We start from the raw sequence: 15101 nt of genomic DNA on the forward strand, positions 1-15101 counted from the left end.
TAACCCCAGATCTGGTGTGAATATAGGATATATCGGTTCACTCTTTCTGGTACATTCCTCCACAAAGGGTGAAAATTTTGAAAACGCAAAATTAACATCCGATTCCATTAAGACTTGGTACATCTGAATATTTTCATCAACACAAGATCTGTTATATAGATGGTAGAGAACGGCTAATTTCTTGCGGTAGCTCCGCCACAAAAGGATCTAATTTTTGACTAATTAAAACGATTAAAAAATTTGAAATAAACGTCCGAATCTCTTCATATTTCACACATGATTATTTCTACTAATACAAGATCTGCTGTGAAGATGGGATATATCGGCCACAAAGGGTCAAAATTTTGCCTATCCATGAAGCTCATAAAACCTACCTCACCCACAAAGGGTTACAATTTTCAATACTTTTACCCTGTCATAACTTGCGAAACAAGTCAGCGATTCTTTACATTTTCTTTTAATTTTGCCCATATCATTTTTATACCCTCCACCATAGTATGGAGGGTATATAAAGTCCGTCTGTCTGTGGAAATCACTCCAGCCTCCGAAGGAATTCAAATACATTGATAAAATTTTACGCAAACGTATATTATGACTGCAGGACTTTTGGTATTGAAAATGGGCCATGTTGGTCTACGTTTCGCTATAGCCCCCAATATAACGGTACCTCCTGATATACGGTATTTTGATGATTTTTGCGACTCGGAATTATTTCAAATTTGTTATTTGAAGTTCGTAATGGATACTACAGCCTATGACAGAAAATTGTCTACGCAGGTCCACGTCTTCGTATAGTCCCCATATAATGGTACCTCCCGATATTCGGTACTTTTTTGATTTTTGCGACATTATTCACCGGAATTCTTTTAAATTTGGTATTTTATGTTCGTAAAGCATGCTGCTACAGCCTATGATAGGAGATTGTCTGTGCAGGTCCACGTCTTCGTATAGTCCCCATATAATGGTACCTCCCGATATTTGGTACTTTTTTGATTTTTGCGACATTATTCACCGGAATTCTTTTAAATTTGGTATTTTATGTTCGTAAAGCATGCTGCTACAGCCTATGATAGGAGATTGTCTGTGCAGGTCCACGTCTTCGTATAGCCCCCATATAACGGTACCTCCCAATATTCAGTTTTTTTGGTGGTTTTGGCGGCATTATTCAACGGAATTGTTTCAAATTTTGTATTTGATGTTCGTCATGGATACTACAGCCTATGACAGAAAATTGTCTCTGCAGGTCCACGTCTTCGTATAGCTCCCATATAACGGTACCTCTCGATATTCGGTATTTGGATGATTTTAGCTACATTATTCTCCGTGTTTTTTATGTTTCGTATTTGAATATTGTAAGGGCTTATGAAAAAAATTGCCGGCCCACGTCGTACAGACCCTAATACAACGGCTACATTCGGCATTTTTAAGATTTTAACAGAAATTTTAATTGATTTTATTATTTATTTATTTATTATTTTTTTTTTTTTTTTTGAAAATTGCCAAATTCGTTGCAAATGCTTGAGGGTATTTAATTTTAATTTTTTTTTTGATTTCGGCCAGGAACTCAAACCACAAACTCAAATCCCATTCAAACGTCAACAAGTTTGCTATTCTATGTCACTTTTATCCTCTTAACTTGTTGTCCCCTTTTTAAATGTGACTACCCCCCCACTGATATTTATTGGCAATTTAAAGTTTGGCCAACTTATTGTTTTATCACGACAACATCAACAAATTGACCCACTTTACACTTCGTCGGAACTTAAGGCAAAACATTTATGCAACACTTTCACAAGCAAACAAACCACAAAAAAAAAAAAAAAAAAAACAAAGGATATTTATGGCCTACATACCGTCAGGACTTTTTGTAATGCTGCGTAATCTAGGCCAGTGCCGGCTGTCTCGCCTAAACGTCTCAGTGTTTCAGCCATGGGACCGGAAAGTTCCTAGAAACACACACACAAAAAAAAAATGGAAACGGAAATAAATTTAAACACCACGAAAACCAAAAGTTCATTAATCTCCATTTAAAGTTGTGTGTGTGCGAGTATGTGTGTGTGTGCGTGTGTGTGCGACAGGAGTGGAAGCAAAAGACCATAACACTTACTTGTAACTTGGCCCAACTGGTGGCATACTGACGTCTTACCAATTCAATAATGGTCGATGTTAATGCCAAACCTATTAAAATATATAATGTGCACAGCAGCATATAATTGGGTTTCTCTGTGGAAAGGAGGAGGAGAACAAAAGAAACAGGATATTCAAGGATTAGTTACATTTGAAAATTTTCATAAGTAAGCAATGACCAATCTTACTTGGTACCAAATCACCAAAGCCTATTGTTGTCATGGTGATGAAACAAAAATAGAAGCCATCAAAAAATGTCCAATCATCCTCCCACAGCAGCAGCAGACCAGCTCCAATGGCCAGATAGACGCAAAGGAACAGCACCGCCGACAGAGCATAAAACCATGTCTTACCAATGAAATTGGTGACTTTTGGTGTTTCTGGAAGCAGAGGAGGAGTTTTCAAAATTCATATTTTCCAAGTTGTTAAAATGATGATCCACTTACTCGGCATATGTCTGCCCAATACCGAAACAGCTGTCGCAAATAAACGTCCCCAATCCGCTATAACCGTCAGCGTAAAAGGAATGCCTATTAATGCGAAGCATATGCAAAATGCTCTGCCCCCGATTGTGACGGGTACAATGTTGCCATAGCCTATTGTTGTCAGCACGGTGGATGAAAAGAAGACGGCCTGCAGTATGCTCCAGCGTTCATAGGGCTCGGGAAAATCTTTGTCGGCCTCAATTAAGAGGCCACCCTCCGCTGCTTCTTGGACGGCCTGGAAAGAGAGTGAAAAAATAAAAATATCCAATTTAATAAACCATTCACAAATTATTATTTTCAAAAATAATGATTAGAAATTATTATCCCATCAAAGCTCGACTATAAATTAAAGGATGTTCTGTTACAAATCCTTTAGACGACACAACATTTCTGCCAGCTCTCTTAACCTAGTTCCAGTTCCAAAAATGTTTTATCAACAAGTTGTAAAACTCCATCAAGTTTATTAAACAAGGGCAAAAAGTGAAAGTGCTAACATCCTGACTAATGATCCTTGGCAAAGTTAATTGGCCAAGAAATAATGAGGCTGTTTGTTTGATACGTGTCTAGGATGCTTCGTTTGGCATCATGTTCGTAGGATTCGATCATAAATTAATTGTCACCCATTAAACAATGAAAAAGTGTTAATATCTTTAGTGGAAAACATAGAAGACTTTTAAGGGTGCACATTGCCGAATGACTTGTCATAAAAATCATAAACTTTGAATTTTATCGATTGCCGCGACATCAGCAGAAAATTACTGCACAGTGGGAGGAAATTTAGAAAAGCCTTCGAAAAATTTTTTACCAGAAATTGTAAGCATTAATTGCATTGAGCAACAAAAAAATCTCAGTAGATTATTAAAGTAGAGCTAAAAATAGAAGACCCATGTATTGGTGTTTTGAAAGTTTGCACCACAAAGATGTTGGTATCCACCTTTTCAGCATTTTAGAATTTCAGGATTGACTTTAGGTTTGAAATCCTTGCATTTTAGATATTTAATGTCTTCGCAATATTGCTGATAACAATGCGATGATTAGTTTGGCCAAATAATTCAACCCTCAAGCGAGTCACGAAAGGGGAATTTTCGGTCATTAAAAATGGCTTAAAATTCCCCTTAAACGGGGACTCAAATATTCTAAAAAGTTCTTGTCATAAAATTCTTCTATAGTTTCAGATTACATGAAATCTCCAAATCCAAATCAAATATTCTAAAAAAATTTTGTCGCAAAATTCTTCTATAGTTTCTCCAAATCTTACACGAAAGTCGGTAATTTACATATAAACATTAAAAGTTTATAGAATTTATAAACATTAGTACCGTTTATTACGTTTTGAATAATTATAGTACGGATATGAAAAACCACCGCAGGTCCCAATATCAGATACAACAAGTAAAAAAGCTGTAAGTTCGGCCGGGCCGAACTTTAAATGCCCTCCACCATTTGGTACAAATTTGGCAATTTCCAAAAAAAAAAAAAAAAAAAAAATAAATAAATAAATAAAATAAAATCCGTTAAAAATTCTGTTAAAATCTTAAAAATACCAAATGCTTATACGACGACGTGGACCTGCACAGGCAACTTTTGTCATAAGTTATTACAATGTTAAAATGCGAAACTTGAAGAAAAATCTGTTTATAATGTAGCTAAAATCATCAAAATACCGAATATGGGGGGTACCATTATATGGGGGCTGTACGAAGACTTGGACATGCACAGACAATTTTCTGGCATGGGCTGAAGTATCCATTACGATCTACACATGCGAAATTTGAAACGATCCCGGTAAATAACGTCGCTAAAATCATCAAAATACCGAATATCGGGAAGTACCGTTATATGGTGGCTATATGATAACTTGGACCTACATGGCCCATTTACGAACTTAACCTGCCTACTGGCAAAATATACATGTGCGCAAAATTTTAGCCTTCTATCTCAATTTGTTCGAAAGATAGCGTGATTACAACAGACAGACAGACACACAGGCAGACAGACGGACATGGCTAAATCGTCTTAGAATTTTACGCTGATCAAGAATATATATACTTTGTTGGATCTGACATGAGTATTTCGAGGAGTTACAAACGGAATGACAAAATTAATATACCCTCCATAGTATGGTGGAGGGTATAAAAAGAAACCCCAATATCGGTTAACGGTTTCAGTTTTATCCCTTCAACGAATACCAAACATAGTACTATTTAGTACTTTTCGTACAATTATATTACATATTTCCTAAACTACCTCCATATTTCAATTCCAGATACCAACAGCGACTTAATATTAAATTTGAGAAATTCAACCCTATCCCTTCACCCAGTACCAAATTTAGTACCATTCAGTACATTTCGTACAATTATTGTGCACATTTTCTAAACCACCTCCATATGTATAGGCTACACATGATCAGCGACCCTAATATCAAATTTCAGATTTCAAGAACTACAGGGTGAGATAAAAAAAACTGCAACAAAGTCAAACGCCATAATTTTTACATTTTTTAAATTTTAATGAATGAAAGCAAAAAATTTCGGAAATAGCATCAAATTTTAGAATAAGTTTAGATTTGTTCGACTTGGTCACCTTTGGCACGAATTATGGCCTTCAAACGGCCAATGAAACCGTAACACGCTGCCCGAATGTTGTTTTGCGGTATTTTGGGCCATTCCCGGCGAAGCGCTTGCTTGAGGTGATCGACACAGTGGTATTTTTTAGTGCCAACCTTGCTTTCCAAAATACTCCAGACACAAAAGTCCAACGGATTGGTATCCGAATATTTTGGTGGCCATTGTGCGCTGGAAATGAAGCGAGGAACCTCCTTTTGTAACCATTCTTGGGCGGCGCGTGGTGAGTCCTGTTGGAATATCCAAGGTCTGCGGCTAAAATGTTTGTTTATGTTTATTTGCCAAATGGAATATTGCGATATGTTCAGCTCACCAGACATTTTTGGGCCACTGCGACGCGTGTTTCGATGAAGTTGCTTCTTTACCTTTTGAATCATTTCTGCTGAGGTTGCTGTTTTCTTCCGTCAACTTGCTTGACGTCAGGCTACGCTACCAGTATCACGGTAACGAGGGATGGTACGAGACACAAAAGATTTATTCACATTTAAATGCTGGAGTGCTCTAACCATAGCCATTTGTGGTTTAACAGCCAAATATAAAGAAATCACACTATCACACGCTTGAATTCCATCACGAATAACTTTTTTTGTGGAAATTCTCACCAAAATGCTTTTCTACGCTTGTAAACAATACAATGAGCTGTCACTGGAATAATTTTAATAGCTGTCGGACGAGTGGCTTAGAAATGACAGAAGTCTGAAATTGATTGCAGTTTTTTCATCTCACCCTTTATCTTCCCTTTCAACCGAGGGCATCTTCAAATATTATTCGTCGAAAGTTTAATGTCAGTGCCTCAATTTTAGAGTTGTTTCCTTTTTTGGTTTTTGTTAAAAACACGTTTTCATTCCTTTGTCCCAACAATGATTTTCTATCCTTAAATACGGACCTAATTATACCCTACAACACTATGTGTTAGGGGTATTATAAGTTTGATTGGGGCAAAAATTATGTAACACATCGAAATATTTGTTTCCCACATAGGAAAGTATATATGAATCTACCTATCTCGCTGAGCTGAGTCGATCTAGCTATGCATGTCCGTCCGTCTGTCCATGTTAATTTGTAATCACTCTACAGGTCGCAATTATGGCCCGATCTTCACGAATTTAGAATGGAGGTCGGGCTAGAGCCAGAATAGAACCCTATTGTTTTTGGAGATGATCGCATAATATTTAGGGGTTGAAACGGACCAAAAAAATTTTCTGATTTTGCAGTTGCTCTACAGGACGAACTTTTGGACCAATCGAAGCGGAAGTTAGCATGGGGCTAGAGCTTCAGGCTGGGCAGAAGCCTTCCAATTTTGGTGGTCATCGGGTAATATTTAGTGGGTGAAATAGACCATAACATTTCGGTTAAATAAACTTCAAATTTTCCATTAAACTGCGAATGTCAATCTTGACCGTTTTGTAGATGCCGATGGTAAATATATCGGATATATATAGCGATATATATAAAATACATATATACAAAGGAAGAGGATGTTAGTTAGAATGCTTATATCTTAAGAATGACAAGAATGATTTTGACAATTTTGTCAATTCAGAATTCCCTATTGGCATAAGAGAATAAAATCTAAAAAAAATCGCATAAAAGATGCCAATAATGGTGTTTTTATAGATTTTGTCTTATTTGTGTCATTTTTTTATTTTTTCATAAATTTTATCGCATGCGATTTTTTCATATTGACTTATAATATTGAAGTGTATATTTTGTAATATTTTTTTCACCTTACAACACAGGTTTTGGTTATTATATACAGTCTGCAATTATCGTCTGATCCTCACGAATATTTTCACAAGGTAGGGTTAGGCTCAGAAGGGCTAGGCCTATTTTTTCCAAAGATGTCCGCAATATGCTTAGGTGTTAAAATGGACCAAAAATAGAAAAAATCGCCCGATCACACAATTGAAGCCAATCGACACGCCTGAGAAGAGAGTTATGGACAGGGAATAATTTTAGCATTTTGGTTGGACCATTGGATTACATTTAGCTTTAAAATGGACCACAACAAATAAGAGCACGACGGAGTTCGTAAATATTGAGCGAAAGTCTCTGTTCAAAATGCTGAGGGTAATATGTGGGCAGTGCTCCGTGGCATAATTTCAAAAGCGAAATATTCCAAAATAGATTTGGACATAAGGGGGCTTCTAACATTGTAGTGTTGTAGGGTATCACATGTTCGGCCCCGCACGACTATAGACTTTGCTTACTTGTTTTAAATTTGTTTAGTTTTTTTTTTCGTCCATTGTTCTCAAGGGCTAGGAGTTCTAAATATTAACAACCATAAGAACAACACAACATCTGCTTATGTTTTTTTTATCGAGTGATAATTTCAAAATTACAATTTGTCGCTTGGTTTGCAGATAAATGATGCGACCACTTGTTTCAAGTATCGCACAACAAGACATAAATTCACAAATGCTTGAATGAAACCAGTAGCAACGAACAGAGCAGCCAATAAAATATGATGTTATCACACCACCATTGCCAACATTATCGTATTTTGTTGTTGTTATTTATTTTCCCAAACCTCATGTTAAGAGCTTTCACCATATGTCTAGGTTTTTTTTTACCACATGCCATGTGGTATGGTAAAGCTTTAGCTTAGAAATCAACCCTGTTTGCTCTGGTGTAGCTAAAAATAAAATTGAAAAGTTCGTTTTGTTATTAAATACAGTTGTTTTGAAAGTTTGTGTTGAGGTTATGTCTGCTACGCTAACAGGGCGTTGGTGGTGTAATGGTCAGCATAGTTGCCTTCCAAGCAGTTGATCCGGGTTCGATTCCCGGCCAACGCACATCGCTTTTTGTGATTTTTTTTATGAAAGTTAATTTATTTTTTATGATTTTAATTAAAATAAATATGGGGAATGGGTTATTGGTTTTGTACAATAAAGCTTTCTTTAATAAAATAACATTTTTTAGAAATTAATATTCGGTTTTAAGCCACTAAAAACAAATATTTATTTTCGAAATATTTGTAATTAATTACGACTAGCTAAAAGCAGAGCATACCCTTTCTAAAGGGAAAAGAATCCGTAATTTAATATCAAACGAGAAAACAAGGAGGGTCATCTATGCAGTAAAGAAAATTTATGTCAGAACTATAGTTTTTATACCCTCCACTATACTATGGAGGGTATACTAATTGTGTCATTCCGTTTGTAACTCCTGGAAATACTCATGTCAGACCCAACAAAGTATATATATTCTTGATCAGCTTAAAATTCTTAGTCGATTAAGCGATGCCCGTCTGTCTGTCTGTGCCAGTAAGCTGGTTAATTTGGTAAATGGGCCATGTAGGTCCACTTTTACTTATAGCCCCCATATAACGGTGCCTCCCGAAATTCGGTATTTTGATTATTTTAGCGACATTATTCACTGGAATTGTTTCTAATTTGGTATTTGAAGTACGAAATTTATATTACAGCCTAAGGCAGAAAATTGTCTGTGCAAGCCTACGTCTTTGTATAGCCCTCATATATCAGTACCTCCCTATATTAGGTATTTTGATTTTAGGTACAATATTCACAGAAATTGTTTAAGATGTCGTATTTGAAGTTCGTAATGGATGCTACAGCCTGTGACAGAAAATTGTCTGTGCAGGTCCAGGTCTTCGTATAGCTCCGATATAACGGTACCTCCTTATATACGGTATTCTGATGATTGTAGCTACATTATTCACCGTTTATTTCAAGTCTCGAATTTGAATACGGTAATGGCTTATGACAAACAAACATACATAGTCTTTGTAGGTCCACGTCGTATTGACCGAAAAATAACGGCTATATTCGGTATTTTAAAGATTTTAAAAGAATTTTTAACGGATTTTATTTTTTGAAATTTTCTAAATTAGTTCCAAATTGTGGAGGGTATTAAAAGTTCGGCCCAGCCGAACTTACTGCTTTTTAACTTGGCTGTATCAGTTTTAGCTGAGGATATAACAAACCATATGGTTATATCGTCAGCCAAAACGTGCTTCATCGAAATAATGGTTTTAGACCCTAGGTCTCTTTGGACCAAATCCGATTCAAGACATTTGGAGTCGATCTAGCGATGTCTGTCCGCCCGTCTGTCTGGCTGGTCCGATTTGATCCAAACTTGGTACGTCATAATTTATTGTCAAACTTAGATCGAGTTCGAAGATGGGCAATATAGGTCCACTACTTCTGGTACCTCCCACACAAAATGTCAAAATTTTCAAAGAAAATAATTAACTACACAAAAAAAGAAAGGATACTCTGATTTTGCTCCAACTTTGCGAATCCTAATATTTTCATCCGTGCTAGGTCAGGTGCGAAAATGGGTCAACATTTTGAATATTTATAACTCTTATAAAATGTAATGTAAGCTTCCGACTGTCTGCAAATTACATCACAATATTTTTCTTAACCTAAGACCTGGTGTAAAAATGGAATATATCGGTCCACTCCTTCTGGTACCTCCTCCACAAGGGTTAAACTTTTGAATATCCGTTGCTTCGCTTGACCGAAAGTGGTGAACTGCCTAATTTGTTCTTCTCCGATGAGAAAACATTCGTTGTCCAGCAGTTTGTAAACAAACAAAATGATCGCGTTTACTTGTCAAAGACGTCCGCTGAAAATGTGCACCTTCGGTTGGCCAGCATAACTTAAGCGCCGGCCATGGTGATGGTGTGGACCGCCATAACAGCCGAAGGTCGATCTCCGCTCGTATTATTCGACCGTGGCATCAAAATAAATGCCGAATATTATCGCGAAAATATTCTGGATGGTGTTTTAAAGCCTTGGGCACGCAAACAATTTGGACGCAGACCTTGAACATTTCAGCAGGACTCAGCACCATCGCACTCAGCACGCGCCACCCAATAATGGTTACAAAATAAGGTTCCTCGCTTCATTTCCAGCGCACAATGGCCACCAAAATCTCCGGATACCAATCCGTTGGACTATTGTGTCTGGAGTATTTTGGAAAGCAAGGTTGGCATTAAAACAAGTAAAAGAACATTAAGTTCGGTCGGGCCAAACTTTTAATACTCTCCACCTTAGGGTAAAGGAAACATTAGAAGAAATGTGGCAAAAACCATCAAAATACCGAATATCGGAGGGTACCGTTATATGGGGGCTATACCAAATCATGGACCTACACATGCAAGGTTTCGCCAACGGAGCTAGAACCCATTATGACCTACAAATACCAATTTTTAGACAAATCCGTGAAAAAATGTGGCAAAAATAATCAAAATACCGAATATCTGGAGGTACCTTTATATGGGGGCTATACCAAAACGTGGACCTATACATGCAATGTTTTGCCACACGTACAGGGACCCGTTATGACCTACAAATACCAATTTTCAGACAAATCCGTGAAAATATGTGGCATAAATCATCAAAATACCGAATATCGTGAGGTACCGCTATATGGGGACTATACCAGAACGTGGACCGATATATCTCATTTCCAATACCAACCATCCTAGACACAATACCAATTGCTCTGCTAAATTTTGGCGCTCTACGTCAAATAATGTGGGCTGTATCGTGATTCAACAGACAGACAGACGGACATCGTTAAATCGACTTCGAATTTTATGCTGATTATGAATATATATACTTTATGGGGTCTACGACGAATATTTAAGGATGTTACAAACGGAATGACGAAGTTAATATTCCCTCCTTTCCAAGGTGGAGGGTATAAAAATAACAAAATGCCGATCACCTCAAGCAAGCGCTTCCCGGGAATGGACCAAAATACCGCAGAGCAACATTCGGGCAGCGTGTGACGGTTTCATTGGCCGTTTGAAGGCCATAATTAGTGCCAAAGGTGACCAATTCGAACAAATCTAAACTTATTCTAAAATTTGGTGCTATACTAGTAATAAAAAATGTCAGAAGGATGAGGTAGTTTTATTTGCTTCCATTTTGATATTCGATATTTGGCCAGGAGACTTTATAAAACTATTTTAAAAAGGAAAACATTACACATTTTTTTAAAAAATCCGACGTTTTTTTTCAAAGAGATCGTTTTAAAAATATTAAAAAATTGCGATTATCGGACCTTGTAAATGTGAAGGAAGTTTTTTCCTTAATAATGTCCATACAGACATTTTTGTGTTTTTTTTTTTAAATCTACGATTTATATACTTGCACCACTTTCCTTTATTTTCTATCCCGATTTCTTTCAATAAAATTATAAACTCTCTCACAAACTTACCGCTTCGTATTTTGCCAACTCGAATTTCAGTAATTCATCCAAATTATTGACATCTGTATTATTAACTATCACATTTATGAATTTTTCACGTTGTGTCTTTACAATGGTCTTCAGTTCCTGGAGCCGTTCAACTTCAGCTGGTCGCTCCAATTGACGAAATATCTAAAAACAGAAGAAGAAGAAGAAAAGAGAAACAAACAAAATGCGTGAGTTGACAAAAATCTCAAGATAAATGACTTAGATTATGTTCTTTGGCAGTAAAAGCCTCCAATTTTTGTGGGAGATATAAAAACGTGTTTGTTTAGTTGAGAGAATACAATTTAAACAACTAAAATCTACCATCCACAAGCATAATCAGTTTCCAAGTGAAAATTGATTGATTACATTCTTAGAATAAGCGCATCACTCGTGAGTTTTTTTTTCTTTTTTTCGGGAGGCGAGTGATAGCCTCCCATGTCAAATCTGCTGCTGGAATGAATATTAAATACAAACATGGAAAAAATTTGTTTACTTCGAGTTTTTAAATAAGCCCAAAAAAAGACGAAAAATGAAGGCTGTGGAGAATAATGGAATTGTCTTGGCTATTCCCAAGGAGGGTTGTTGTGGTTAAATGGACAAATGATAGCCTGTTGCATGGAAATTTGAATTATATTTTGTAATATTTTTTGACATTTTAATCTTCAATTTCAGACAATCAAATCCCAAGAAGAAATATGGCCGTATGCAGTGCCAAGATTTGTTTAAAATGGAGATTTTTATTCGGGAATTACGAAATAAATATGTTTGACTGTAAACATTCTAGAAAATGTGTCATTTTATACCCTCCACCTTGGAAAGGAGGGTATATTAACTTTGTCATTCCGTTTGTAATATCTTTAAATATTCGTCGTAGACCCCATAATCAGCATGAAATTCTAAATCGATTTAACGATGTCCGTCTGTCTGTCCGTCTGTCTGTTGAAATCACGATACAGCCCACATTATTTGACATAGAGCGCCAAAATTTAGCAGAGCAATTTTTGTTGTGTCTAGGATGGTTGGTAATGAAAATGCGATATATCGGTCCACGTTCTGGTATAGTCCCCATATAACGGTACCTCCCGATATTCGGTATTTTAATTTTTTTGCCACATTTTTTCACGGATTTGTCTAAAAATTGGTATTTGTGGGTCATAATGGGTCCTAGTTCGTGTGGCGAAACATTGTATGTATAGGTCCACGTTTTGATATAGTCCCCATATAACGGTACCTCCCGATATTCGGTATTTTGATTATTTTTGCCACATTTTTTCACGGATTTGTCTGAAAATTTGTATTTGTAGGTCATAACGGGACCCTGTGCGTGTGGCAATACATTGCATGTATAGGTCAACGTTTTGGTATAGCCCCCATATAAAGGTACCTTCCGATATTCGGTATTTTGATTATTTTTGCCACATTTTTTCACGGATTTGTCTGATAATTGGTATTTTTTGGTCATAATGGGTTCCAGCTCCGGTGGCGAAACATTGCATGTATGGGTCCATGATTTGGTATAGCCCCCATATAACGGTACCACCCGATATTCGGCATTTTAATGGTTTTTGCCACATTTCTTCTAATGTTTCCTTTACCCTAAGGTGGAGGGTATTAAAAGTTTGGCCCGGCCGAACTTAATGTTTTTTACTTGTTAATTTTAAGTACTTATGATGGATATATGAGACATATACCACCAAATGTAGTCAGCTTTAAGGCATTACTAACCCAAGGCGTAGGCAATTCGAATAGCTTGTGCCACATTCTACATGCATCGCATTCGATTTTTGTCAAACTTAGATTTAATTCGAAAATTGGCCAATCGGTCCAAAAGTTGAAAATTTTCAAAAAAAAAGTTATCGTAATATTCGTATCGAACATGGGACAGGTGCGGAAATAAACAACATCGGTTGACTTCTTTTGGTACTTTTCACAATAAGTGGTAAACATTTTGAAAGCTGTGAAAGATTTCCCTTCAGTGGCCATATATCTCAATTCCAGATTCCAACAGAGATCACAATATCAAATTTGAAGATTCCAACCCAATCCCTTCTCCCAGTACCCAATTTAGTACCGCTTAGTACTTTTCGAACAATCATGGTACACATTTTAAAAACAATCCCCATATCTCAACCTCAGATACCAGCAGTGACCTTAGAATTTCGGGATTTCAGCTCTTTAATTTCCCCCATTACCAAATCTAGTATCATTTAGTACAATTGTAGTGAACATATCCAAAACCAGTTCCTTCTCTAAGCCACAAACACAAACTGTGACATCCATATCAATTTCGAGAATTCCAGCCCAATCCCTTCACAAAATACCAAATTTACAGGGTGAGATAAAAAAAACTGCAACAAAGTCAAACGCCATAATATTTACATTTTTTTTTTAATTTTATTGAATGAAAGCAAAAAATATCGGAAATAAAATCAAATTTTAGAATAAGTTTAGATTTGTTCGAATTGGTCACCTTTGGCACGAATTATGGCCTTCAAACGGCCAATGAAACCGTCACACGCTACCCGAATATTGTTCTGCGGTATTTTGGTCCATTCCAGGCCAAGCGCTTGCTTGAGGTTGTCGACACTTTGGAATTCTTTAGTGCCAACCTTGGTTTCCAAATTACTCCAGATACAATAGTCCAACGGAGATTTTGCTGGCCATTGTGTGCTGGAAATAAAGCGAGAAACCTCATTTTGTAACCATTCTTGGGTGGCGCGTGCTGAGTGCGATGGTGCTGAGTCCTGTTGGAATGTCCAAGGTCTACGGCCAAAATGTCTGCGTGCCCAAGGCTTTAATACACCCTCTAGAATATTTTACCGATAATATTCGCCATTTATTCTGATGCCACAGTAGATTAATACGAGCGGAAATCGATCATCAGCTGTTATGGCCGTCCACACCATGGCCGGCGCTTAAGTTCTGGTGGCCCACCGAAGGTGCACATTTTCAGCTGACCTCTTTGGGAAGTAAACACGATCATTTTGTTTGTTTACAAACTGCTGGACAACGAATGTTTTCTCATCGGAGAAAACCAAATTCGGCAGTTCACCTCTTTCGGCCAAGCGAAGCAACTCTTTAGCTCTTTTTAGTCTATTTTCTTGCTGTTGCGGTGCAAGTTTTTGCACATTTTGGAATTTCAATGGCTTTACCCGAGCTAATTTTTCAATATTTGCCGAATGGAATATTGCGATATGTTCAGTTCACGAGCTATTTTTCATCCACTTCGACGCGGGTTTCGATCAAGTCGCTTCTTTATTTTTCGAACCATTTCTGCTGATGTTGCTGTTTTCTTCCATCCACTTCCTTGACGTCGGGCTACGCTACCAGTATCACGGTAATGAGCGATTGTACGAGACATATTATTCACATTTAAATGCTGGAGTGCTCTAACGATAGCCACTTGTGGTTTTCCAGCCAAATATAAAGAAATCACTCTATCACGCTTGAATTCCATCACGAATAACTATTTTTCTGGAAAATTCTCATGCTTTTGTACGCTTGTAAACAATATAATAAGCTGTCACTGGAATAATTTTAACAGCTGTCGGACAAGTGGCTTAGAAATTACAGCAGTCTGAAGTTGGTCGCAGTTTTTTCATCTCACCCTGTTTACACAATCAGGTCAAATCATTCCGCAAATGGTTCG

At 37.0% G+C, this 15101-nt stretch overlaps 1 protein-coding gene and 1 non-coding gene across 3 annotated transcripts in view; one reads left to right on the plus strand and one right to left on the minus strand.

Moving 5' to 3' along the window:
- Window positions 1–15101, minus strand: part of LOC101890813 (TWiK family of potassium channels protein 7) — a 154829-nt gene that overhangs the window by 2432 nt on the left and 137296 nt on the right. For both annotated transcript variants that reach the window (XM_059122091.1, XM_020034755.2), the window contains exons 2-6: window positions 11435–11596; window positions 2574–2847; window positions 2316–2507; window positions 2108–2223; window positions 1854–1946 (exon numbers count right to left, since the gene is read on the minus strand). In XM_059122091.1, coding sequence (XP_058978074.1) covers window positions 1854–1946; window positions 2108–2223; window positions 2316–2507; window positions 2574–2847; window positions 11435–11596 — 837 coding nt within the window. The remainder of the gene's footprint in view (window positions 1–1853; window positions 1947–2107; window positions 2224–2315; window positions 2508–2573; window positions 2848–11434; window positions 11597–15101) is intronic.
- Window positions 7963–8034, plus strand: TRNAG-UCC (transfer RNA glycine (anticodon UCC)). Its single transcript has one exon. It is a non-coding gene; the product is annotated as a tRNA-Gly (tRNA).

Source organism: Musca domestica, unplaced genomic scaffold, assembly GCF_030504385.1.
Source record: "Musca domestica strain aabys unplaced genomic scaffold, Musca_domestica.polishedcontigs.V.1.1 2, whole genome shotgun sequence".
Taxonomy (NCBI): domain Eukaryota; kingdom Metazoa; phylum Arthropoda; class Insecta; order Diptera; family Muscidae; genus Musca; species Musca domestica.